The sequence below is a fragment of the Aplidium turbinatum genome, chromosome 8, assembly GCF_918807975.1.
Source record: "Aplidium turbinatum chromosome 8, kaAplTurb1.1, whole genome shotgun sequence".
NCBI lineage: Eukaryota > Metazoa > Chordata > Ascidiacea > Aplousobranchia > Polyclinidae > Aplidium > Aplidium turbinatum.
The window spans coordinates 6,627,208-6,653,888 of NC_137479.1; the positions used below are offsets into that span (position 1 = coordinate 6,627,208).

A 26,681-nucleotide genomic window follows, 5' to 3' on the forward strand; every position below is an offset into this window, starting at 1 on the left:
GAATTTTGTTTTTACCAAACGAAATGTGTTTCAGACACTTCAAGCCTGCAATTCATTTCTACATAGGCAACCTTAAAGCTTGAAAAATGTTTAGCCTACTTAAAATTTTCAACAAAAGATACTTTCTTACATCAATCATTAAATCACAAATTAATCATCAATCACCATTCACAAAAAAAAATAGTCTGATAAACTTGTATTTTAGTAACAAATGAACAATAGCCTATAGTATTTCTACTATGCATAAAACATTTTTACCAATGGCAAAGTTTCTAGAAATTTCTTTCTTAATTACTTAAAAATGATTAAGTTAATAATTAAAACAAAACTCTAAATTGTGATTTCATGCTTTTTAAAAAGGTATGTCGATGACTTTAATTTTCATTCGGCTGACGTTGGATTTTAGTTGATTTGAATTTCAGTAAAATGTGCAGTGAAACATATTCCTATTCCCTGATTTTGAATTCGGATTAAAGCTATGACCTTTTATCAAGCTTGATAACATGCAATTGACAATATTGCAAAAATACTGATGTCGAGATTTTGCTCAGAACATAGTTGAAAATATTTCAAACCAGTGTTCAATTACATGCTAGACAAAGATGAAAAGGTTTACTTGCTCGACATATGCAATACATGGAATAGTGTCCCAGCATTATAAGTATCCCTGCGTTTTGATAAGCTTAATTTGTTATCTACAGTCGTCCAGAAGTGGATTCCACCCGACCTCTAGTTACTAGTCTGACCACAAAGCATTAATATCTGGCTAACTTTTCTCTTGCTATCCTTTCATCTAAAATATTTAGTTGTATGTGACACGATTGGCCTATTGGCTACATTTCGATGTGCCTATGTATAAAACTTTATCAAAGTTGTCTGCTTCAAGGAGAACAGTGTTGCTAGCTTAGTAGTTCCAGTGTACGCCTCTAAATTAGTAGACATGGTTCGATACCCAATTAGGTCAAGTCAAGGACTTTTTAAAAGCGTACTGAATCTTGTTCCTGCTTGGCATTCAGCTAAGAGTAGATCCAAAGTAGGAGGTACCCAAACAGTCACTTTATTTGGTCCAGATTAGGTAAGAATCTGGTCAGATCCGTATTCGATCTGGAAAAAATCTAGACCAGATGAAGTGGTTGGGTACTTGTGAAAAGTGCACAATGGGGCAAGTTGATTTTGGAAAAACTAGCCATTTTTTGGGGGAGATTTCAACAGAACACAATGATGCTTACTAGGCCTACATTAATCCGACCTTGCAAATACAATGCAAATAAAGCAACGTTTCTGTGCTTCAGGGGATGCAATCGGTCAATCGCCTGCTCCTGGACCCACCACTAGACTACACACTTTTGTTTGCAGCCAAGCATCTAATTTCCCTCCTCAGGGAATAAAGATATAATTGTGCGGCAAAGTTCGATTTCATGGCACATATACGCCATCAAGTGTTAAAGTACTCAACAACTATTATTATCAAGATTCTGTGTTGTGACATTTTATGAAATACAAGCGGATGTGAATATGTGGTCTGCTTTATTTCTACAATCACCAAAAAAACACAAAAGTACGTTTATTGGAATCTTGAACTTCATCAAAAAATTTGCGCAAAATTCTCCAGGTATTAAAAATTTGATTGAACATGGAATACTACTAACTTATTTTGCATTCATCAAATGCTGGCATTTGCACAACAATCTAACCTCTTAGCGTTATTCAGAATCGATTTCGCTATAATAATAGCGTCTTTAACTTATTCCAACATAATTTTATTTCGGCATAACATCTACAAACCATAGCCTACTTCAACTTAATTAAGCATACACCGTAGGCAACATTGCATCAAGGATTAACTTACAAGCTCAATTAATGGATAGGTATTAGCCTATTCTAGTCCCACTTGGAGCTGACAAGTTGTTTCACCAGGCAATCCGCATTTATGTTCGATTTTTATCAATCTTTGAGGTCAAGTTTGTAGGCTATGTTAGTTTAGCCAAAAACATCAAATTTGTCGAACTCACTATCCCAGACCTGCATTGTACAGTTGGAACTTGGAACCATGATAATGTTATGAGGAACAACAAAAACACCACAGCTACAAGTTTACGATAATAACACCTCGACAATATTTGTAGAATGAAAAAAAACTTGATACTTGATCATGTTTTGTAGCTTATCTGTTGTCAATTAATAACTTAGTCTTCCATTGTTAAAAACAGCCACCAGTACAATGCGTTAAAGATTAAAAAGCACACCGGATACGCCATTCTGGAGTAAGAATCAATCCGCTTCACTCTTTCTTTCATCAAGTTCAACTGCAGCAGCTGTTCTTCAGTTGTTTCTCTTTCGTCGTTCTGGGAGCTCTTGCACCCCGAAAAGTAGCTGAGATCCTTCTCAAGATTGTTTTCATCACCACCGAATAAATTTCGTGACCCTGTGACAGAGTGAAATTATTGACTGGAACTTTATCCTCGGACTGAGAAAGCTTCTTTGAGAGCTTAATCCTGCAGTTTCGCATACTTGTAGAGGCTTTGAACCACTGACGCAGGCCCGGTCACCGAGTTTGACAGAGTGAAGGTTCTGTTAGTTGAATTGCTGTTGTCTGTGAATTGTTCCATCCACTAGGTGCCGCTGAATGGAAAGATTTCCTTGACAATGCGTTGTTCAAGCGCACAACCAGAAAGTCGAAGACCTTATCAAAGACTAAACATAATTATAAAGACCATATCGAAAAGACTGTATCACAATGTGGTCACTTTTCGACGACAGATTGTTTTGTATCGAAACCAATTTCGATTTGTAAAAGTTAAAACTTTGTTTTTCGATTTTTTAGCAATACTTTTGTGGTTTTTCTTCTTTTACAAGCCATGGTAAACAATGAGCCTGCTTGTGGATACATCAGATACTGTTTACGTTCACTAAAACCAAGCAACAAAATTGCACCTTTATGAGCTGCCCAATTATTTAATTGATTTGCTACACGCATTGATAAATCTCACAACCACTTGATGGATGATAAGTTGGTAATATATGCTTACCTATGATGCTGAGAGTAGAGGGATGAAACAAGCTCGTCTGAAAAAAGAAACGTTTTAAAAAAAATTTATTACTACAACGAATCAGTTCTGTAGTAGGCCTACGGTACAAATCTTCTAAGCTACAATACACTACGTTTCTAAGATGCACTACGACGAAATCGGTTAATCGAATCACCTGTTTGCCAGACGTTTTGATACGATTATACGATTGATTCGTTTAACCAATTTACTAAAAAAAAAAAAGATTTATTGTGAATGGGCGTAATTGTTGGGAAGATGTCTGTGCTGACTAGGCTGCAACGCACATTACAACTGATGCTTCCTACAACTGTTTACAATTCTGGTTAAACTTTAAAGAGTTTACTAGTTCTGTGTTACGTTTACACTATGCCGTATGTTCCAGCCAGCAAAACTGGTCCTTTTTACATTGATTTATCATCTGCAGACGTTGAAACAATGTAAAAAAGACCAGCTTTGTTGACTTGGCTGAGCAGGTATGATCAAAGCATTTTTCTGCAAACTGCAGCAATCGGACTTCTTTTAATCTCACCGATCTCTGTGACGTCACAACTCGAACTTTGACGTTGAAGTTTTTGATTCAAGCGTGCTACTTTTAGCTCCTACCAGCTGTGTAGTTTTGAGTATGGAACGTGGCCTACGAAAATAGTGGTATGGTAGAAAAACACGGCTCACACACATTGTTTTGAAATCGCAAAGTTTTTTTTTCAAGTCTTTTGCGCTGTCTGGTAAAATAATTAATTTGCAATGTTCTTCAACTGAACAAAACTGCACAAATGAAATTATGCACTGCATTTCACAACAATAGGCTACTTTTTTTCAGCAATTTAAAAAAAATTCTCCAAAGTTTTCTAGTAAAAACTTTTGGACATGCTTTACAACACTTCCCGCTTAAGCCGAAATAATTTGTCCATGTCCATTCCTTGGAAGGCCAGTCGCCGACGAATGACATCAAAAGCATTTAAACTTCTTTAGTGTGATTATTCCTTTTGTGTGCTCTTCTGTTTTAATGAAGCCCAGCTGTGCGAAAATTGGTTCTTTATAGTGCGATGTCTAGCACATAAGATTATAGCCTGGGATTACAGACACTTGTCTTTGTTTTGAGCGCATGCGTCTGTCTCACCTTTGCTTCATTTCGCCTTTGAACATTGCAGACAATAATGCGAAGCAAAAAAGAGACATTCTCTTTTCGCTAACGAGTATAATTATACGATTAAATGAATGAAGTATGCAAACTAGAAGCAAATCCTGATGCTTTTATCCGACTTATTCTTTTAAGCGGTATGCGCTTAACCGATGTTTTTACTTAACATCAGATTGGATTTGGTTTGGGATTTCAGGTTTTGATACAAATAAACGATTGATACGTCTAAGCAGTATACTATTAACCGATTTCGTCTTTTTTTTATTTCCATCAGTTGCATATTTTCCTGTAACCTATTGCATACAATGTAGGATACAAGTTTCACCACTTTATTGCTGAGGAGTTTTCTTTCTTGATACTTGTTGAGATGGTTGGATGATTTGCATTTGTTTGGACACCTATGAGTAAAGCAAAACAATAATAGTGAATGATATTGACAACTTCCAGTAATGACGTCATAATTTTTTTCAAACTTTTGTTAGGGGGCATGTGATAGCTTGATATACTAAGATACATGCAGTATGCATAGCTTACTAGTATTTACTGATACATTAAACTTGTTGACCTTGCACGATACGATGCTTCAACATTAGTTCTTAAACTGTGATAAGTGCAACACCTATTGCTTTGTGGAAAACTAAAAAAAAAACAGTGCAATTAAAGACAGCCTATTTCAAAGCCATTTTAATATAGACTTAGTGAGTATTGGAGATAGAAATCCCTCAACGTTTCTGTACACTTTTCTTCAAGTTGTCCAACGCTGGTAACATTTGTGTAGGCAACACACGGTATAAAAGAGGTTTAAACGAATCTTGAAAGGTTCTAAACTTAAGTTACATTGAATTTATATCGACACGCAAGCACAAATGCTGTTACAACCTGCTTTGAGTGACGAGTTTTGCTTTTGCTGTGCACCGTTGAAGAGCATGGTGGGCCCCAGCGTATTCCACCAAGGCCATAAAAACGAAACCGTAACAAACAAACACGTAGTAATCTATAGCTGCAATCAAAGCACCATGTTAGGTAAAATCATTGGATTCCTTTTTCACAAAACCTAATTATTAGATAATCATATAATGTTGCGAATACTTCCTTTCTTATTCTGTTAGTTGTGTACAGACTGTATGCTGTTTACATTTATTATTCCGTGAAATGCAAGGTTTTCAACAATTGTTGGGAGTGAACCACCATTGGGTGCGTGACATGTGCTTAGGGTTGTGTGGATACTAATATAGTCGTACTTGTAAAAAAGCGTTAAAAGCTGTGACTTCGTTTTTACGGTTTTAACTTACATTCTGAGTGATTATTGCTTCATTGTAGAAGACATACGAAAAATGATTTCTAATTTCAAAATGGTACCAAAACAGAAAGAGGTTAAAAACCACATGTAATATGTTGTGTTGAGTGAAACATTATATCTTCAAAAATAGATGTTTGCCAACGTAATTTCTCCATATGCCGGGCGCATGATTTTATGGTTGTGTGAGATCAACTATGTGATGTTTGTTTTATATCAAAGACTCTTAGTCCTTTTTACGGACTCGAGGCTTAATGGAATTTTTTCATTTTTTATATAATTTCAAGATATCACGGTAAGCCTGCAAAAGGAATATCATACAGACTAATGCCTAATGCAACCGCAAAGATATTTTAACTTTTGCAGATAAGTGAAAAAAAAACTAATAAATTATACATTTGATCGAATTATTCAATAGAGGTCGATTTCTGTGATTATCCACGATTGATGCTAATGGCTTTCTACAGGCACAATACTAGAGGAAACTATGAGGAAAAGCAGGACCACATGCTGCTTGGTTTTAACTTGAAAAAAATGAAATATCTTCTGACAGGTGTCAAAGGTGTCTTGTTACAACTGACTCTTTGAACTGACTCGTGTGAGAATAAATTCCTTTGCATTTGGTTTTAACTTTTTACGTTTAAGATCTTTTTTGTTGAAGAAAATCATTTTTGTTCGATCAACTTGACTGTTCTCATTGTTCGCGAAACATGTTCTGCACTGTGAGTTTATTTTTGACACTTTGATCTATGTTTGGTAGAGATAAAAAATATCTTCTGCCTTGTTTGTTCCTTATTTTATTAGGGGTTTGATGCGGTCCTACTATCCTCACCTCCCCAGCAAACATTGATTGCTGGGCCAGCGTTGGCTATATGCTGGGTATGTTGGCACAAGGCTGGCAATTTTGTCCAACATGTTGCCAACATTGCCAACATTACGCCAACAATTTCAATACTTCTTATTATGCGTTCAAAAAGGTCTTAAAGATTTTATTTCAGGTTTATTTGTTTTAAACTTTAAAAATACTAACACAAACCTCTTTTCATGTGGTGTTGCTTCAAAACACAGTGGTGTGGTTGGCAAACATCGGTCAGAAGCATTGCCCGCGTTGTGCCAATTCATAACAATTTCGGTGTTTTCTTTAAAATTTTGCAAATGTATACCATCATTTTGCTACAATTTTGCATTTTTATAATAGGCTATCAATGCTGTTATTATTTTCTGATACCGTACAAGTATACTATGAATACTTAAGACCAGCGTTGGTTAGAAGGGTAGCCAACAGTTTGCCAACAAAGTAGTTTCATTTTAGTTTGTTTATGCCAAACGAAGCAGGGGTCTAGAAAAAGGCAGGAGCAACAAAACGCGAACGCGATAACGTGCTTGATACCCAAACAGTTTAAACTTTCCATTAGCCCGACACGTTTCCACAAAATAAACAATTGCAACGTCGGCTATATGCTGGATGTGAGGGCACAAGATTGGCAATTATGTCCAACATGTTGCCAACAATATGCCATCAATTTCAATAACTTATTTCTTATTATGCGTTCAAAAAGGTCTCAAAGATTTTATTTCAGGTTTATTTGTTTTAATCTTTAAAAATACTAACACAAACCTCTTTTCATGTGGTATTGCTTCAAAACAAACTTGTGTGGTTGGCTAACATCGGTCAGAAGCATTGCCCGCGTTGTGCCAATTCATAACAATTTCGGTGTTTTCTTTAAAAGTATGCAAATGTATACCATCATTTTGCTACAATTTTGCATTTTTATAATAGGCTATCAATGCTGTTATTGTTTTTATAATACCGTACAAGTATACTATGAATATTTAAGACCAGCGTTGGTCAGAAGTGTAGCCAACAGTTTGCCAAGTTTGTTTATGCCAAACGGAGCAGAGGTCTAGAAAAAAGTAGGAGCAACAGAAACGCGATAACGTGCTTGATACCCAAACAGTTTAAAGTTTCCATTAGCCCGACACGTTTCTACAAAATAAACAATTGCAACGTTGGCTACTTCATTTCAGTTTCACTTGATTTATTCTTTGAAAATATTAATAGCCAACAATAAAATGACTCTTTAACTAAATGACTCATGTGGTTTAGCGGAGAAACACAGTTTCTTTAGCATACCGTATTCTTGTACCAACAACGCCATGATAAAAATCGTTTGTTCATATTCAATTGCTTCAGATAATTTAGTGCAATAAATGTCTTGTGATTCAGAGGGCACTTCCAGAAAGTTTAGGCTTTGGCACCTCCAATACCCAACTAGCATAATCCGTTTTTTTACATTGATTCAACGTCTGCAGACGTTGGTAAGGTAACTAACAAGCGATAAACTTAAAAACGTGGTTGCTAATTTAAGTTACCAGGTCTTCATTTTTTTCTTGTGTTCAACAAAAGCTTTTTTAATTTTCAAGTTTAACTATACTAAAATGTGTTGTAATAAGTTATTTTTGAAAACATTTTTTCAGGACTAACCTCAAAATTTGCGTGCAGTTTAAGAAAATTTAAAACAACTTGTAAGCTTAATAGAATTCACTTGTTGATGTTTGGTAGCGCTCGACACAGCAGCATGATTGTGGTGATCATGTGATCATTGAGTTGCGGCTGCACTGCCGCCGCGCTGCTGACCTGTCTGCAGACGCTGAATCAATGTAAAAAAAAATCGATTGATGCGCTATCACTTATCGATTGTGTTCTGAGAGCAGTCTCGCTCACTGTCTGATTTTGACCACGTGGATTAGATTCTCGTGTCGCCAACAAAGGGGCGTCTTTACTTTAAATGTAGCAAAGCTTGCACAATAGGCCAGCTTCAGGAGCAGTCATGTTGCGTCGAAATCTCTCCTCAATTTCTCGAAGCGAGATTTCACAAAACGATCGCTACTTTTACTTTCAACGATTCGGCGAATCGTTTTTTCTTCCGCGGTGCATAGAACAATGCTGCAGGCACAATAATTGTTGTGAAAACTCCATTATGACGTCACTACTTAAACTTTGACTGGGCAATATGACGCGTTGAAGTGAAATAGGCAACAAAGCTTTAGAATGCGGCGATGTGTTATATCAACGTGAGGAGATGCAACTTAGCAGAAGAACTTGGTTTTTTTTGATGAAGAAAGACAAAGGCCATGACTTAATCCTTTGCTAAAGGGATTATGACGTCACTCGATTCACTTCGACTGTTCAAACATGGCGGTTGTGCGCAATACACAATTACGTGGAGAGCCGAAAGCACAATGCTTATGTGAACAGCGCTAAGAGGAATTTTCGCTTCTTGCATCGAAAATATAAAAAATCGAATTCAATTGCGATATTACGGCCGAAAGAAGTTTTAGAAATGATCAAAATGAAACTATAGGAATGACTTACGACAATGTTTATGAAAACCTGGTAAGTGAATGTCTTATTCATTAAACCTGAAATAATTGTGTAAAGTCGTTTTTGTCACTAGGCTACGTTTACACAATTTAAAGAAAGTTATAAAACTCATCGACCAATGGAAAACTTTCATATGAAATATTTTCGTGACAAATTTAGTGCCAGTGCTCATAGATGAGTGCTAAGAAGATATCAGCAAAGTAGCAGAGCTTGTGATGTCCCACAAAATGTGTAGGGTTTTACCCAATCTTTGATTTTGCTGCTCCGGCAGTGTTTGCCTGACTGCTTGAATGTGTTTGTATTTTTATGTCGTGTGGATTGGTCTGTGATGGTTGTAGAGTATTTGCAAATGTAGCTTTCATTGCCGTCACCTGAATAATAATAATAATAACATGTTTTATTTTGCGCCCATTGCGACAACATAGCCTACAGTAGCCTACACTGCGACCTACATACGCAACACAACAGACGATTGGAATCCCAAAATAAACTTTAAACGTTGGCTGTCATTTGTAACAGTCGAAAATTTCTGTAACAAGTGCTGAAGCTTTTTAATATGATGGATGAAACCCCTGTCATTACATTCGATTTACATTTTGCAGGTGGCAAATTTAAGTCAAGTTGTTGGCAAAAATGCAAGCGATTGTATCAGTGGACTTATTCCAACTATTATTATCGAACACAACACAGTTCAAGTCATGTCGAGAACAAAGAAAGAAAAAAACATCGTGAAGTCTAAGCACTCGTTTGATTGTTTAAAAAAGAATCTGAAAAAGGTTGTTCTTGGTGAGTACGGATAAATGTTTCTACTATGACTAAATGATTATGTCATAACTATGCCATTTTGCTCTTTTGATTAATGTATGATGTAATTGTGAAGTATATTGAGTAATGTATGAAAATGTTTTAGTGGTGTACTCGCATTGATGTGAACAACGAACATGGTGGTTAGTAGGCTATGTCGATGGTCGGCATTTATATACTGATTTAACACTTCTTTTTTTACTTTCATGATTAGACATGGTGATGGCGCACGACAAAGCTGCTGCCGTGCAGCAAATTGGGGAAGAGTTTCAGAGTGATTTCGAAATGGGAAGGACAGGCAAGGTGGCCGAAAACGGCAAAAACTAACTTTTGGTGAGCTTGTTATATGTTTGAAAGACAACAGCGAATGTGTTGCTTTAGTTGTTGAATAACTACTGTACACACAGAATGTATTGGAACTTGATTGTCGCTCTGCGTGGCGCAGAATCGAATGATAAGTTTTTTGTCACGCACGTTGGAGAAAGGGATATTACATTGATATTGCAGATTGTCAATTAACTTCGTATTATCCTGGACGACAACTGATCAAAATCCTACACTGTTGCCAAACAGTCCTCTTGAATTAGATATTTTTGTTTCATTCGCAGGAATTCAGAATGATAAAGATACATAAGAAAAAGCTGATGATGTGCAATGAATCTCCATCTATCAATACGATTTGATGTGGCTTGTTTCTAATAAATGTGAAAATAAACGAAGCTCGACTGTTACTTTGCTTTGTCACAAAGGGAGTAGTGTTGCTTATAAATCCGTGTTGCTGCTGTTCTTTCGCCCAAGGATTAGCTAGGTTCAACAATAAACTTTTGGTGATCAGCGAGGTTTAGGTACAGAGACGTTTAGCAAATGTAGATGCCAATGCTATTCAGATGTTTTATGCACCAGCTTGCTTCGCATGGCCAACCTTGGTCAAAGCGCGGGCATCACAATAGTCAATAGGTCAGATGAAGCAGCGTCATGGTGCGTAAACGTCAACCAGAATTTAGGCGCCGGATGAAGCAAATGGTGCACAACCCATCTTGCCAACGTTGGCCAGATACAGATGCCAACGTTGGCTAGATGCAGAAGTCGACGTTGGCCAGATGCATCCAAATGGTGCATAAAACATTTTGCCAACGTTGGCAAGATGCAGAAGCCAATATTGGCAAGATGCAGAAGCCATCGTTGGCAAGATGCAGAAGCCAGCGTTGGCAAGATGCAGACGCCAACGCTGGCCAGATGCATCCAAATGGTGCATAAAACATTTTGCCAACGTTGGCAAGATGCAGAAGCCAGCGTTGGCAAGATGCATAATCCAATGTTGGCAAGATGCAGAAGCCAACGGTGGCAAGATGCAGAGGCCAATGCTGGTCAGATGCATCCAAATGGTGCATAAAACATCTTGCCAACGTTGGCGTCTGCATCTTGCCAATGTTGCGGCCAACTTCTTGCCAATGTTGCCCCAACAATCAATGTTTACTGGGTCATAGCCAGTAAATATAAGTTATGATGTCGCTTATTTTATGGTTTAAATCGGACAATACCAATCAATCATTTATGTTGTTGTTTCTTGTTTGTTTGTTTTGTTTTTATAAATGGTAATTAATCAATGTTTGGCTTGCGACTGTCCCAATATTATTTATGTATGGAATGTACAAATTTTCCAACCACTTGCTCAAAATAGAAATAACAAAAATAAGTATTTTTGGCAGTTTGAAACAATTAATTTTGCATAGTGACGGAGAAAGATTAAAGTTAAAAATATGAAAATATATTCACAATACAAGTTTTCAAACTATCAACTATTGCAATGAAAAGAAGATTGCATTTTTTATAACTATTGGCATGACTTTGCGTAGCTGCACCTTACAGAAAACATTTAAAAAGTGTTTAACTAAAATAGAAACATTTAAGAAAAATTAATATAAAAGACGAACAAAAGTTATGGCTTTAAAGATCAATATTTTCTTGAAATGCTACACAATGCAATTCAGGAGTTAAATAAATTATTAATAAGAAATCAGATAAAAAATATGCTTTCAATAAGTAGCTTGCTACATTTCCTTTATTAAATTTCACATGTTTTTATATAATAACTGTCAGTATAATCGTACTAGAAGTTGGGTTTTAAGATTAAACCTGCACATTCATGACTACAAAGCCGATACGTTTTTAAATAATCGATTGAAAGGATGATTGTACGACAGAAAATTCAGATTACCTTTCACATAGGACGTGGACTTGGGGCCATTACCGTAGACCCCAATCATGAGTGTGGTCATGGAAAGAACAGTGGTGGCCCCCATAGAGGCCCTTGCAGGAACCGACTCGATGTTGATCCAGAAGGATATCCAAGAGAGGGTGACAAGAAGAACTGATGGAAGATACGTTTGCATGATGAAGAAGAGCATGTTTCTCTTCAATCCAAACTCGATAACAAGTTGTGAATAGTTTCCTAAAAAATTGATGAACTTTTGCAGCTTATGAATAAATAAATATACATTATACGTACACTGTTAAAAAATTTTACTGACATTTTACAGGCAGCAGAAAAACATCATTCGATGTTTACAGATTACTTATAGTTTCCCTGTATTTCAATTACTATCTTACTCTGTAAATTTACAGACTTAAGCTGTTTCTGAATAACGCACATCACTGTAAAATTACTGTGCTCTTTTGTAGTGCATTTTACAAGTTTGCTGTAATTATACTGACAAAGAGCAGGCAGCAGATTCACATCATTTATTGTAATTTATATTACACCAAAAACACTGCAAATTTACACCAAAGACAGCAATCGATGAACAACAGCAGCGAACAATCGAACAACTTTGTACGCAGTTCGTGGTGATTAACTTCACCGGCAACCACGTACAAAATTAAAGAGCCGAAAGTGAAGTTCTCAAGCAGGGAGTTTAAGCAAAATAAATCCACCTTGGTCAGGAACTGCATTGACAAGACCTGATTGGTTGAAAAAGAGTAGGACATTAGGGTGTTCCAATTTTGGGCGACTTCAGGAAAAATAAGCTTGGGTCACATTCTGACTGGATTTTCAAAGCTGAATTCAAAAACGACGTTATTCGTTCACTATGACATCATTTTGAGGCGACACCTAAGAATTTGTACCCGGAAAAACAGGAAATCGAACCTTCCGGTCATTTTGGTAGGCTACAAGTTCTAGGTTTTGCAATTCTCGAGATACAGCCCAAATTGTAAAAATCCGCCTCAAGATGACAACATAATGAAAAAATAACGTCACTTTTTTATTGCGTTGAAAATCCAGTCACAATATGACCCAAGCTTATGTTTTCTGAAGTAGCCCAAAAAACGGGACATCCTATGGTACATTGCTTACACTTCAGTCTATAAACAATCTTGATCATTTCATAAAAAGCACAGAATAAGCAAAGAAAGAAAGAACATTGTGTTCTCAACAAAAACGGCCCAGTCATCGGGCAAGTCATCCGCAAAAAACTAACTGCCACCTTCCACAAAACATCAGCGCTATGTCAATCCCAGGAACCCACTCCCCTTGACTTCAGACGACTTTTATGGACAGTCCCAAAACAAAAAAATCCAATAAAGAATTCAGGATTTCACTGGTTAAGAAGTCGAAGCTTGTAGTGATGACGCCACAAGATAGCCCTGCTTCAGCATGATTTCGTTGGTCAGCTGTAGTACCTTCGGGTGCACTGTTCGTCTCGAACGTTTTTTTCGGTTCTGCCGGCTGCTGTTCTCTTTGGCAAAATACCTAAAGCACATAATCACAAATGAAAATTTTACACAGGTCAATCCTAAATACGACGTTTTAATGAATACGATGCTCAGAAGAAAATTACTGAAAAACGATCGTTGATAGCAATATTCTAATGAGCTCAAAGCCCTGCGTAGATCTCGGAATGTTGTTGCGGAGCACTGGAACTGGCACGCGTGACTGGCAACGACTTGAACTGACCGCGTCTTGAACTGGTAACGACTTTAAATGACCGCGAGAGGATAGGGTTATTTGGAAGTAGTTAGGGCTGATCTGTATTACATACGAATCTCGTGGTCAGTTCAAGTCGTGGCGAGTTTAAGACGCGGTCAGTCGCGCGCGGCCAGTTCAAGTGTACCGTGTTGTTGTGTGAAAGGACAGCTATAGTAGCCTATGATTGCACCTAAGCATGGTGAAGTTGTTTTTACTGGATATGGGTACTTGGGTAGTTTCAAATTGCAGTCAGACATTGCAAAAATGCAAATTAGAGGCATTCATTGTCGTCGATGTTTTGTTGGAGTAACAAAATTCTAGACGACAAGAATTTTTCTCTTGAGATTGGTCATAAATCAGTTCTAACAGCGATTTGTATGTGGTAATCTCGGTAATCGAACTGGGGCGGCAACACGCACCGTAGAAAGCAAAACAAACTATAAATCATGATATGAACATTGAACAACTGAACGTTTACCTCCGTATGAATTCAAAGGTGCATTCCGCACCTTTTGGATACTCCATATTGAAAACGTGGCATGCACAATAAACATAGGCCAATGCTGTGAAGAACGAGCCTGTCTTCATCACTATGTTGTCTTCCATAGTTACCAAAAAAAATTCAGCCGATGCAGCTGTATCACCTATAGTGAAAACCAAACGTTAGCGAGAAGCCACAGCACAAATTTACAGCAGTTGCTTTTTGTGATGCTTTCATTCAGCTTATTTTATAATAGTCGACAAGATATCCCCAACTGCATGACACATGGAAACCATTCTGATGTCAAATTGGTCGGGGGAGCAAGTCTTTTAGGCGCAGACAGTTAGGCGCTGGTCAAATAGGCGCGCACACTGTGGCGTCTGGATATTTAGGTGCGGAGCACTCTGGCGCCCGGCCATTTAGGTGCTATTCCTAGTAAAGTTTGCAGATCAGCTTGGCAGGTAGGGCAATGCTTTTCACACAAAATGTTACATTGAACAAAAAAATATGTTGTTTTGTTAATGCGCGTGCATTTATTTGTTGTTAGTCATGGCTTCAGTGAGTGAAACTGCTTTATCCGGCAATACTTTTCATACAAAATGTTGTATTGAACAGAAAAATATGTCATGGCTTCGGTAAGTGAAGCTGCTTAAACAGCCAATGCTTTTCACACAAAATGTTACATTGAACAGAAAAATATATTGTTTTTTTTTTAATGGGCGTGTTGGCATTTATTTGTTGGTAATCCAGGTTTGCGTCGGCGAAAGCTTTATCAATAAATTATTCAAGTTTCCGAACATGACGGAGTTCACTTTTAGTTATATATATAAGTCAAATAATAACTACCACTAAACATCAGTAAAAAATATACCGTAGCCTATATTCAAGCGGGTGGTAGGCTTGAGTGAAGAGTAACTTAGTCTTCCGTTAAAACCCTGACCAGGTTTTGACAAAGCTGAGCTGATACAATCTGCAGTCTTTACTAGGAATAGCACCTAATTGAACGGGCGCCACAGTGCTCCGCACATAAATATCCGGACGCCACGGTGTGCGCGCCTATTTGACCAGCGCCTAAAAGACGAGGACCCTTGATCGGCGGCGCCAGTCATCGTCAGTTTTGCGCCATGCACCACACACAACTGCATGAACACCGAACAGTCAATGCCAAAGTGATGGTGAGCCATTGGTAATAACATGCTTTAAAGCTCAACCTACCTTCCTTGTGTGAAATAATGCTGAGCATCAACCTGAGAGAGCAAGTATCAACTAAGGCAGCATAGCCAATTTGGCGGCCGCAGTTGAGGAATGCAAGATATGACTATAACAACACAGTAATGCTGAAAACTGAATGAAACTGTTCACCAGGCATTTAACTCAACAACAAGATGCGTTCACCTGATGAGAGCTAGCAAGCTCAAAACCAGTCATGTTCCGATAAAAAGTTTTTATCCGAGTATCTTACGTTATGATCGTTTTGTTACACTTTAACTTCTATGTCATAAAACCCAAATAAGCACATGAATAACTTACCACAAAGCACAGCAGATTAAGACCATGATCTTCTGAAAAGTAACACGCCAATAGCTTTAAGATCCCCATCGACTTTGGCTTATTGGATGCATGCCTGGCTTCCTCTTTAATTTGCCCTATCATTTTTGCAATGTGAAGCTTGGTCGAAAAGTCCAATGCTCTAAACATCAATTACCGTAGTTAAGACATACAAGAATGAGCAAAACATCGTGTGGCACAAGAAACGTTGCATACAGTAGCAAGTACCAAAAATGCCAGAAAAACTAACAGACACCAGCATAGTTAAGGACTATACATCATCATCCGTTCAGTCGCTTACGACTCTCGGTCACTCTATAAGTCATCTTTCTCCACATCTCTCGATCCCACGCAGCCTTCTTCAATTCATGCACTCCCATACCACTGTCATTTACAATCGTGTCAAGCCATCTTGTTTTTGGGCGCCCCCTTCCTCTTCCTCCACTCACCAAACCAAGCATGTCTTTTTCCATTACATGCGGTTAAAAATCACCTGGTACAATGCTGATGTCATATGCTACTGGTTGAACAATGTCTAATGAGTTTTCAAAATATAATTGTCGAGTATATGCTGTCCGCAACATGCAATTACTACAGTACCGGTACTACACCATTCATGGTCCATCGAAGGTGCAACACCTTCAACTACTGTAGCTGCCGTTTCAGCTGGGATATTATGAGACAGCAAAACAGAATGAATATTATTTAATGCTAAATCTTTGTGTACCATGAGCAATGTTTCTACTTCTTTGGCTATACAAGCAACAGTACTTGCTGGAATCATATGTTTATATTGCAATGCCAACAAAAACAAAGCATGAGCTTTAGTCAAATCTCTCTGAACTACATAAGAAACTACAGGTGGTTCAAAAGATGAAATACTCTGATCACTACCAGTACCTTCCAAGCCATCTCCAGCTTGTTGATCACTTTCCTGGTTATCATTTTCTGGGATATGAATAATGTTATGACAAGAGTGTTTATGAACTCTTGAGATGTGAGAAGTAAAGGATGAAACAACTTTGTATGATTTCTCACAGTTTACCATAGGACACTTCATGGAAAAGACTTCTCTTATATGTTCTTTGATGTGCTGCAATAATTGTATTGAGTTACTGAGGGTAATTCCACAAAGTTGAAGAGAGCAAACAAGATTTTACGCCATATTTATCAGTTCAGTAATTCAGTTCAATAAAGAAACCAAAGCAAACTACTAACCAGCTAACCTTTAATCTTTGCATAAGTCAGATCAAGACATTAGCATATCCTGTTAGTGTTGGAATAATTAGTTATTTGGGTCAGACACAAATCTGCCATCAGTCCATAGCGGTCACACAAAGTAAAACAGTAAAAAGATTCATATAGAGTCCTGAGCGATGTATATATACATTATACAGGCTATAAAAAATATGCATGACTAGTGTTCCGAATAGACTAGTCAGAATAGACAGTGTTCTCTCTAAGGAATTTGTGAGTGGGCAGATGACATTTTTCTTTGCAAGCCAAAAATGACAATGACTCAACAATAGATAAATGACATCAATTTAAACATGATAGTACACCTTTAGATTAATATTTTATAGAAATCTACCAAGAAATGTCAAGAAATATTTTACCAACATTTGAAAAATCTCTTGGCAGAAGACATTTTTTTGCCCACAAAAACATGCTTAAAGGGAACACTGAGAATAGAACAAATGCAACATCAGTTACCTACCATACACAGTAATACTGAATAATGTGTCATGAAGTGTGATTTCACATGACACCCTGATTTTATCAAGTCTCTAATCAAGCCAATTGTGGAATGGGAGCGCTGAGCTATGAAGGCATTCAAACACACATTCTTTCTAATGAGGGCTTGAATCATTGTCATATAGCAGCTAACCTGCAACCTGGATATATATAGCCTACTTTAGAAATGAGGAGTGTTGCACGCAAGTTTCTGTCACAGGCGTTGTTGTAGGCAACATGAATGTGATTAATACTGGACGCTAGGAGCTCCATAGCTGGCATCAATACATAGGCATACAATAATTATAAATCAAAAGATATATAAATTCAAACAAGATTAAGCATTATACTTCACCACTAAATATATAGGCCTACATATAAGCCATTTTTAAAACGACTTATACTAAGCCGGGATGATTTTCTCATGCATAGCCCTGTTTGCGGAAATCTCTACACAGGAACCAAGAGTAGCCCAGATACATCGAACATATGCTATGCATAAGTTATTTAGAGGTGGCACTAAAGACCAACTGGGAATAAACTGAAATAAAACAGCTTAAAATGAGCCGTTTACGGACAAATAAGCCAGGTTTCAAAAACTGCTTACTTTGAGGCATTATTTTTTGACAGAAAACACCAGTTTCTAACAAAACGGTACCGGTACAGCTAAATGACGGACTACCGGTATCAGGATTTGTATTTCAATCTGCTATCTGACTGACTCTCACTATTTCTCTGCTAATCTGCTTGCACTACTTCTCTAACATATATTACTGAACCAAACCTAACCCTTGCTGCCTATTACACTCTAACAAAAAAGCTTGTCGCTAAGATCTCCTTAGTGACCACCGGCTGGTAAATGCAACAAACAGGAAAGAGACAATATCTGAAAAAATAACCGCAGCAGGAAAAGCAATACAGTTTTGTTAAGTTCCATTATTTAAAGTTGTACACTATGCTTAGTTTGCTATACCATCAAACTTTTTTAACTGGAGATTATTAATCCTTCCAGCCAAACTTGTTTTCAACTAGTTCCAGGGTTGTTAGTATTTTACCCGACCCAAAAAAACCCGGGTGGGTTTTTTTAATAAAACCCACTTAAAAAAACCCAAAAAAACCCATAAAAAAACCCAGAGCATCATATTTGTCCAGTTTTTATTGGAAAATTAAAAAAATTTACAAAAACACTACAAGGTACTTACAACAAACTTTAAATTAGGACTTAAGGATGTGATTGTGAAGTAATTTCCAAGAATAAACTGAAAACGCAGTGGATATTGCACAGTACACAAAAATCAAGTAATGTCACTTTGTGTATACTACACTAAAACTCATTTATGCAAGAAGGCCTTATAGTTAAATTGGTGAAAGTACTACTCTACTGTAGTCTGTATATATGATGTGAAATGCAATTTAGGAGGCTATTTACCAATTACAGATTCTGGATTCTAACGCATGGCTGTTTCAGAGCATTTGCCTAATTGGCCACGCAATCGCTCAATTGCTCATCCATTACTATATATAATACATATATAAATGATAAAAAATATTTAAACATGATGGCATAAATGCTCCTTGCCTTCAAATCTAAACAAATGATGCAATAATGTGATTTCTACCACAGTAGCATCAACTTGGTATAGAAATCAGTGGATGATGCAACATCCAACTTGATCTTGAAACTAATGGATGATGCAACATTCAAGCAACAACAGCCCTAGTGCATTATTTTATTGAGTTATGCAAGCATGTACTGTGAGTGAAAGGCACTTCACTCGTAAAAAGTAGTTTTGAGGTGAAATAAGCATGAATCTACCTTTTTTTGTATCTTTTTTAAAAAAACCCAATAAAACCCAAAAAAACCTGGGTTTTTTTAAAAAAACCCGGGCGGGTTGGGCTTTTTTAAAAAAACCCGGGTTTTTCTCAACCCTGACTAGTTCCCTCCCCTCTGGCTTTACCTAAAATGGCGCTAATTCCCGACGACAGATCCGCGGCATGCCGCCAAAGCGTTTAAAAAATCTCGCATTGTGATTGGTTAAAACTTGTATCACAGTCATGTGACATTCAAGTTTACGTAAAGGCGTTTGTGAATTGTTTTGCAAGTAAAACGTGTAAATTTTTTACAAGTAGAAAGAGAGTAAATTTACAAATTTTTTTAACAGTGTACAGTGTATTACTGTATTATTTAAAGCAGTAATTCTTCAAGAAAAAATTCTTAATCTTAACTTTCTGGCAATTTTTTACCCTTGCAGAGACTGACAACAAAACCCACAGTTTTTGGGTTAAAACTTTCTCTTTGTAAATCACTTAGTATTTCACCCGCTAAGTTGACAAGCAGTTCTTGATTAACAAATTATGGATTCACAAAATGCAAGAGAATAAATAGCAGTTAACCTACTCAAAGAAATACTCCAATTTTAAGAAATTTCTATCCGACTAAAGTAAAACAAAGCATTACAAAAGCAGTGACGCAGCTAGAAAGAAAGTTTTAGAGGTAGCAAAAGCAACTGTTAGGCGGCAAACGTCATTCAACATGATTTATAATTGTATTAGATAAAGGTAAACATCCCATACCCAGATACGAAACTTTGGTGAATGAGAAGATAATATTCTCATCATACTAAGCCTTCGGCACTAACTGGTGCAGGGTGGTCAGTTCTTTTGTCTCGGCCGCCTTTCTCCAGCAACTATGCCCATTGCCCACCCAATTTATTACACCCTCGATAGAAGTGATAGCGGTGTTTTTCAACAACCGGGTGTCGAACCGGGTTTTCATAATTAGAAAGCCAACGCTTCATCCTCTGCCCCATTCCACCGCTACATAATGACATTAAAACATTGTAATACCAACAGTTTTATTTTTCCGTCCCCTCAAAAAATATGGTTTGATATTATTACAACGTTTTATTACAATGATAAATCATGTTAAATGACATTTTCCCTCCAACAGTTGCTTTTGCCACCTCTAAAATTTTGTGTCCAGCTACGTCTCTACTTTTGTAATGCCTCATTTTTCAACAATCTTTTAATAAAAACAAATTATGTCGTCTACAAAAGTTAAAGCGTATTGAGAGGGACATACACATAGTAACTAAAAATCCACACAAGGAATAACTGACTAGCCGGTGAAAACATTTTTCAACACAAAGTGTTAGCAGGTCAACTCACCTAAAATTCTTTGCGAAAACTGTGTGAAAGCTCGACATTTTGTAATGTTAAACTGGGGCAAGACCATGTCCTGCAACCCTGTTACTGACCCATTTGGTCCACAGAAGTCCCCCTTCTTCCAATTGTACCTCAAATCCTTGTCCGCAAACGACCCTGCAAAAGCATTTATGAAGTTTTAACGCTAATACTAAATTTGTAAGTCACAAGCAGTGACCTACTTAAGTGTTGAAATTGTTTTCAATTACTATACTGATTTCACCCTTTGATTATCGCTGATAGTTTAATTTTCTTTTGCAACTCACAGGTGGACAAAACTAGTTTGCAGACTTGTTCATCCATGGGATACTTGCGCAGCTTCATTGGACAGGAGGCCTAACAAAAAAGAAAAGATAAAACCAAATTTTAATATCAAGTAGACTAAACTAAAGTCACAGGTTGAAAAAATATTCTTTGGCCTTGCGCGTGACGTTGCGATCTTACTCAAACTACGACAAACATTGAATGGGCAACAGCCACTAACTTGGGGCAATTCTTAGGCCAGCGCTCGAATAGTTAAAGCAAAAGTTAACACCAATTTCCCTCGACCAAATTGCTTACGAGTAAATTTCTCTTTTATTGTTTGCAACCTCGCTGATAAAGAGCTGCATTTTTCAAGAAAAAAGTGATCTTTATCTTCAAGATCACATAGTCTTGGCAATCTTGATCTTGCTGGTGATCTTGCCCATCTCTGCATAGTAAAGTTTCCCTACCTGTATGCCACGAAAGCCTGGCGAATTCAGTGGCCAAGTTAGATCGAAGTTAGACCTTTCATTAAAAACATTGACGAAGTTGGTCAATGTTTCGTAGGAGATTCTCAAGTTCCTTGGTGTACCGCACTAGTCAAAAAAAGTTTGAAAACTGCTTCTCTATAGGTATACAAGGCACATTTCACCTCATAACATAACTAGTTGAATGAGCAATCGGTTTACTTCGAAATATTGCGATATTTTCTTAGTTTTCTGAGGTGCATGTAAGACATTTTTATTTATAGTTTCAAGCGAGAGTTCGCTTTTTGTACTGCAGACACAACAGTTCTAGCAGGCAAGACGCAACAACACAACAGTTCTATCTCTCAGATCCACTAATCCTGCAAATTTGGTCCCGAGGAACCCACACCATCAATGACTGCACCATCTTCAAGCCACCTGACAGAGTAGAATGTTTGCGCGTCATGGATGATGAAACCAAAGACTGGCTGCTCTCTAGTAGCCTTCCAGTGTAGTCCGGGAATGTCGTGAATCTGGGGTGGTAAAAGGATAGACTCTCGGCTACAGAGGCTCACACGACGACGACGAATCCACTAATGTAACACACATGAGTACCCAGTGCCGTTGGCTAAGTTAACAAAATGAGCATGAGCGAGCGACACAATTTTACAAAATGGGAGAAAATTTACGTTTTTTTTATGTACATTTGGTGGGGGAAGTAGCCTACGTGAACAAATGCCCCCGTCTGATCTGCTACTAACAGCAAGTTGTTGTGGAAATATATATGTTGTTATTAGTAGTAGACGTGTATTATTATGAAGTCGTCCGAAAAGTTACAGTAGCTCTTGTGCATAATTTGATGTGATTAGTTGCTTATCTAGTGGAAGTGCTAAACCATTGTAAACAGTCGCAAAAGTAGATGATTATTCAATTGACTGTTAGACGGTTGATATATTGCATTAAACTACGTCTTTCTTTCTAAAGTCTTTTTCCTTGTTGGAGCAATGGTTCTTAACTTTTCTAACTCGCCAAACTTTTGTGTTATTCTGCAAGGTTTTGTTGGATCTGAAAGTTTTTCTCAAGACATATAAACAAAATCAACCACATTTAATCGCAATACATTTCTGCAACGTAACTTATCTTGAAAAGTGATTACGTTTATAACGTGCATTTTGAAATAATTTTCGTTGCTGAATCTTTCATTGGAAAAATAACTAACTCTTCTTTAATTATGCTATTGATACATGTCAAAGCAACCATGTTTGCACAAAAGTAAGAGACAAGAGAATGCCAAGCTTATTTGACCATCTATTAAATAGGTCCTGTGCCAATGGTCCATAAGACTTTAGCCCCGTTAGCTCAGCGGTTAATGGCCCGGCTCAAGGTCACGCAGCGCTGGTTCGGCTCTCGGGTCTGCGCTTGAGGACTGCTCGCCATTCAGCATCACCTAGAGCCTGGTTTAATTTTCCGGTAACAACATTTTAACACTCAGAAACTTCTCTGAGTGTTGAAACTCTTCTCCAAGTCTCCGAAACTCGGTAACTGGCCCCTGCATGAAAAGCCTCTACAAGTATGCATGCAAAGGTATCAGGAATAGCCTATCAAGGCTTTGTTAGTTCGAGGGTAAAGATTCAAAAACCAACCAACTAAACCAACTTTTTGCACAAAACCCCTGAAACAGTTCCGACGAATCCCAAGGGTTCGATCGCATAAAAACTACCGTGCTAGAGCAAAGACGGTGGCAGCTGAAACAAGAAAAAATATGAAATTTTTATACTATAACTTAGGGTGCAACTTATCAAGAGCTTGTCTTACCCGGCTGGTTATTCTGAGCAGGTAGATCAGGGTTCGATTGGGGTAGAGGGTTATTAACCCATTTCTCGTAGTAACTTCATGAATGAAAGAATTCTGGCTGTTCACCATGTAAGTGTCCGGGACCCACAGTCTACTGCTTAAGGTTCCATCCATCGTGACAGGCTTGAAAAATACTCAGCAATGTTTTTATAAATGTATAAACAGAAGTTTTATATAAATTAGAAATAAACTTTTCTTTTCGTTCTTTGTCTAAATGGAAAGCAGATTTGAGTCAATATTTCAGATACGTTTCTATGGGTTTGTTACTTGTAGGGGTGAGGGAATGAAAGTATTACCTCTGATACCATGGCCTTGAAATAACCAAGTGAAATAAATATAGGCTAACTTGAAAAAAGAAAATAAAGACGTCGGCTTTTATAAAAGCTATTAAAAAATTTTCAAATGTTACAATAAATTACAAGGCAATGGTAAAAATGTTATTTTTGAAAACAGGTTTATGAAAGATGTTTTTTTTTTAACATTTGCTTTTAACGCAAAAGTACAAATTGAAATTACCTTTCGTAATTGCGAGGTTCGGCCTGCTAGTTTCAATCTTTCGTCTACCCAAGACTGATAAAGAGTAAATGTGACAGTATATTCCTGTAATGTAAGCGAGTTTGATTTTATTAAAAAAAAAAACTGAAACAATTCAGGTGGAAAAAATTTATATGAAATGGAAAATTTTTAGGAAGCCTTCAGTTAATTTTGATAATTGTTATCATGGTTGTTATTATTTACTTAAGTCAGGCGAGTTTCAGAAGGTATTAGAAAGGTGAACTAAAATTGGAGCTGATCTTTGCAAAGTTAATCAGTTGCAACGCGCCATTTTTAATGCAAAATGGCAAGCATAGATCGAAAAATTGAGTATTTGGTTCTACTGTATATTGCTTTATTTACTGATGCAAAAATAGTTGCGTGTTCTTAGTATTGTGTTGTTTTAAAGTAAAATTAGTTTATTGCAATAGTTTGGTTAAAATGAGTTTCTTGAAGTGGAAGTTACTAAGCAGTCTCAGGCGCGCATTGTTGCGTCAAAATTTCTAGTTTCAACAAAATCCCCATACAAATAACTGGAAATAGGTAAATAACAAATCAACTTCATAAATCGACGATACGTCACTCACCATGTGACGTCACTCACCATGTCCACATCTGATATTTTATCCAGATTCGTCACAGCAATGGATACGTTCACTTGCAATGGATGCTCTAGAAACGATAAATAATAATTGTACGACACTTGAAAAGATCTCGATCCGCAGGGCCGTAGCCAGACCGCAGAGCAAGGGGGCCAACTTTTTTATAGGGAGAGAGCCGAAAAAATTGATTCATTATAATTGTAGCTGTTGCTCGATAATGTTGGGATTTTTCCAGGGGGCAAAGTTTTTTTCAGGGGGTGCGAGGCCCCCCCTGGCCCCCGGCTGGCTACGGGCCTGTCGATCCGACACCTAACCTGAGCAAGGGGTTATGAGCATAACATGTCTGAAGAGTGTACAGAAAATCAGTGCTGTGGAGTCGGGGGGAAAATATACCAATCCGACTTCTCAGTTTGAAATTGGCCGACTCCTACTCGGAATTCAATGTTGCCAAATTTTATAGGGTTGCCAGATTTTTTGATTGATTTTTCATGTTTCTTAAATCTAATTTCACTTAAGTTGTGCTCGAAATTGAAATGCCAAGTTTCACAAAAACTGACAAAAACAAACACTTCAATTTTTTGACAAGTTTTAGAGCGCAATACGGAGGACAAGAAAAACTATTTTGAAAAAAAATTGAATTGCAGCCAAACATTTTATTGTATTGCTTTGTATCAAGCTGAAGTTGGAGACGGCTAACATTGAATATACGGTTTATTCGTATTGAAAAAAACATTTTAGTTTTCAAAACGTTTGGGCTGCTTATAAACAAAAGTTTAGTTTCTGGGCTACATTTTGGGTTCTTTATTTTTTGATGAGATTAACCAACAGTTTGAAATATCAAGTTCTTCTTACTGAAACGTTCACCCGGCCTGATGTACTTGTGGTAAATATCAGGATCCAGCAGTGTCTCCACTTGAGGTCCTGCCCCCGCTTTATTGGAGTTGGTTAGCCTCTTCCCTTGAGTAAACCTTCGCAAAAGAAGAACTGAATTGTTATTTTTACTGTTCAAACATCTTTTCTGTTGTTTACACAATAAACACATTCTTAAATCATAATTGAACTAATGAAACTTTCAAAATGATGTTTGTTGTGCCATGGTCACCTAAAGATACGGCCTGATTTGTCACATTTTGCAGAAATTTCCAGGTTTTTCTAACTTTGGGCAGAAGTTTAATTAAATTTTTCTAAAAATTAGATTTTTACGCTTTCTTTATTCTTTTCCCCAGATGATACAATAAGTTTTAACATCCTCACATGTTGAAAAACAAAGAAAATTTGATTTCGAAGATTTTAGTCAGACTGTTAATTTTTAATAACAGTCTGATTTTGCGTTTTTCAACTTACTTTTTCTCATTAGCTACTGCTTCCCCAAGGCAGCAAATGTCATTAGGAAACCGTAAAAAGTAAAAACATCTCAGAAAATGTCAGTCAAGCACTAGCAGTAGCTGTAATCAAAATCTGCAAAATGTGACAAATCAGGCGCATCTCCAGGTGGCCATGGTTGTGCATTTTTTGTCTTATCCAGGCTTTACGCCCAGTGGTTTTGGATTAGGCTAAATGTACGGGAACGCAAGGAAGCCAATCTTCGTGTAAATGTAAACTGTCAAAGTTAAAAACAGATTTAAATTATTTTTTTAAGCTGCATCGACCATAAAAAATAAAAGCAGGAGTCTTATGAATGAACAGTGTTTTTAGCTTACATTTGGCTGCGGTTTCTCGTAATCACTCCAGAGATTAAAAAAGTGTATAACACTATGATGTTGCTTTTCATCTTCAGTTTTGCAATAATTTTCCAGAGCATGAGACAATCTTTTCATATCACAAATTTAACACATTAAATGCTTTTTTCTTAATGTTAATCCAACTAACTAATAAAAAAAACTTCTGCCAATAGTCTGCAAAGAAATGTTTACTAAAGACAAAGCTTCAATTTTTCTTATCCAGCCCGGATTTAATTTTACAAAATTCTTTCAAATTGCTAAACTTTGCATGCACCAATGGGGAATGGCCTCTTCCTCCTCCTGTGAATGTGGTGCCGAGGAACAGACCGCAGACCACATCATCAATGACTGCTCCATCTTCAAGCCACCTAACGGAGTGGAAGGTCTGCGTGTCATAGATGATGAAACTAAAGACTGGCTGCTCTCTAGTAGCCTTCTAGCATAGTCCAGGAACATCGTGAATCTGGGGTGGTAAAAGGATAGACCCTCGGCCCCAGACGCTCACACGACGACGACGACGAACTTTCCATTGGAATAAGACGATTTGAATTAAAAAGCTAACTGCTTTTAGATCTTCCCATACCTACTCTACCCATTGCGTAAGTTACTGGTTTTTGACATGCTCCGCTAACAATCAGTTGCAGCATAA

At 37.3% G+C, this 26,681-nt stretch overlaps 2 protein-coding genes and 1 long non-coding RNA gene across 3 annotated transcripts; 1 reads left to right on the forward strand and 2 right to left on the reverse strand.

Annotated features, from left to right (window-relative positions):
• Nucleotides 1-1,514: 1,514 nt before the first annotated feature.
• On the reverse strand, nucleotides 1,515-26,142 carry LOC145775739 (gamma-aminobutyric acid receptor subunit pi-like). Its single transcript, XM_082587100.1, has 12 exons — nucleotides 26,012-26,142; nucleotides 25,164-25,279; nucleotides 24,314-24,381; nucleotides 23,692-23,775; nucleotides 23,137-23,298; nucleotides 20,878-20,947; nucleotides 20,576-20,728; nucleotides 11,896-12,129; nucleotides 5,071-5,191; nucleotides 4,517-4,589; nucleotides 3,030-3,066; nucleotides 1,515-2,425 (listed from the first exon to the last, which is right to left on the reverse strand). Exons 1-12 carry the CDS (start codon nucleotides 26,110-26,112, stop codon nucleotides 2,187-2,189), a joined length of 1,458 nt encoding a protein of 485 aa, XP_082443226.1. The 5' UTR covers nucleotides 26,113-26,142; the 3' UTR covers nucleotides 1,515-2,186.
• LOC145775046 (uncharacterized) lies at nucleotides 8,702-10,389 on the forward strand. The gene is made up of 4 exons (XM_082586241.1): nucleotides 8,702-8,885; nucleotides 9,476-9,659; nucleotides 9,892-10,010; nucleotides 10,286-10,389. The coding sequence occupies exons 1-3, from the start codon at nucleotides 8,856-8,858 to the stop codon at nucleotides 10,002-10,004; spliced, it is 327 nt and encodes a 108-aa protein (XP_082442367.1). The 5' UTR covers nucleotides 8,702-8,855; the 3' UTR covers nucleotides 10,005-10,010; nucleotides 10,286-10,389.
• On the reverse strand, nucleotides 12,594-15,944 carry LOC145775741 (uncharacterized). The gene is made up of 3 exons (XR_014290174.1): nucleotides 15,656-15,944; nucleotides 14,123-14,288; nucleotides 12,594-13,428 (listed from the first exon to the last, which is right to left on the reverse strand). It is a non-coding gene; the product is annotated as an uncharacterized LOC145775741 (long non-coding RNA).
• Nucleotides 26,143-26,681: the final 539 nt, after the last annotated feature.

Bases quoted from the DNA above. Each gene is read 5' to 3' on its own strand.
- LOC145775739 (XM_082587100.1), bottom strand. From the start codon at position 26,112: ATGCTCTGGAAAATTATTGCAAAACTGAAGATGAAAAGCAACATCATA. The intron at 20,948-23,136 runs GTAAGACAAGCT...CTTTTTTGTTAG, and splicing joins TGCTCAGAATAACCAGCCGG to GCCTCCTGTCCAATGAAGCT. The intron at 2,426-3,029 runs GTAAGCATATAT...ACTCTGTCACAG, and splicing joins CTCTACTCTCAGCATCATAG to GGTCACGAAATTTATTCGGT.
- LOC145775046 (XM_082586241.1), top strand. From the start codon at position 8,856: ATGACTTACGACAATGTTTATGAAAACCTG. The intron at 8,886-9,475 runs GTAAGTGAATGT...TACATTTTGCAG, and splicing joins ACAATGTTTATGAAAACCTG to GTGGCAAATTTAAGTCAAGT. The intron at 9,660-9,891 runs GTGAGTACGGAT...TTTCATGATTAG, and splicing joins TCTGAAAAAGGTTGTTCTTG to ACATGGTGATGGCGCACGAC.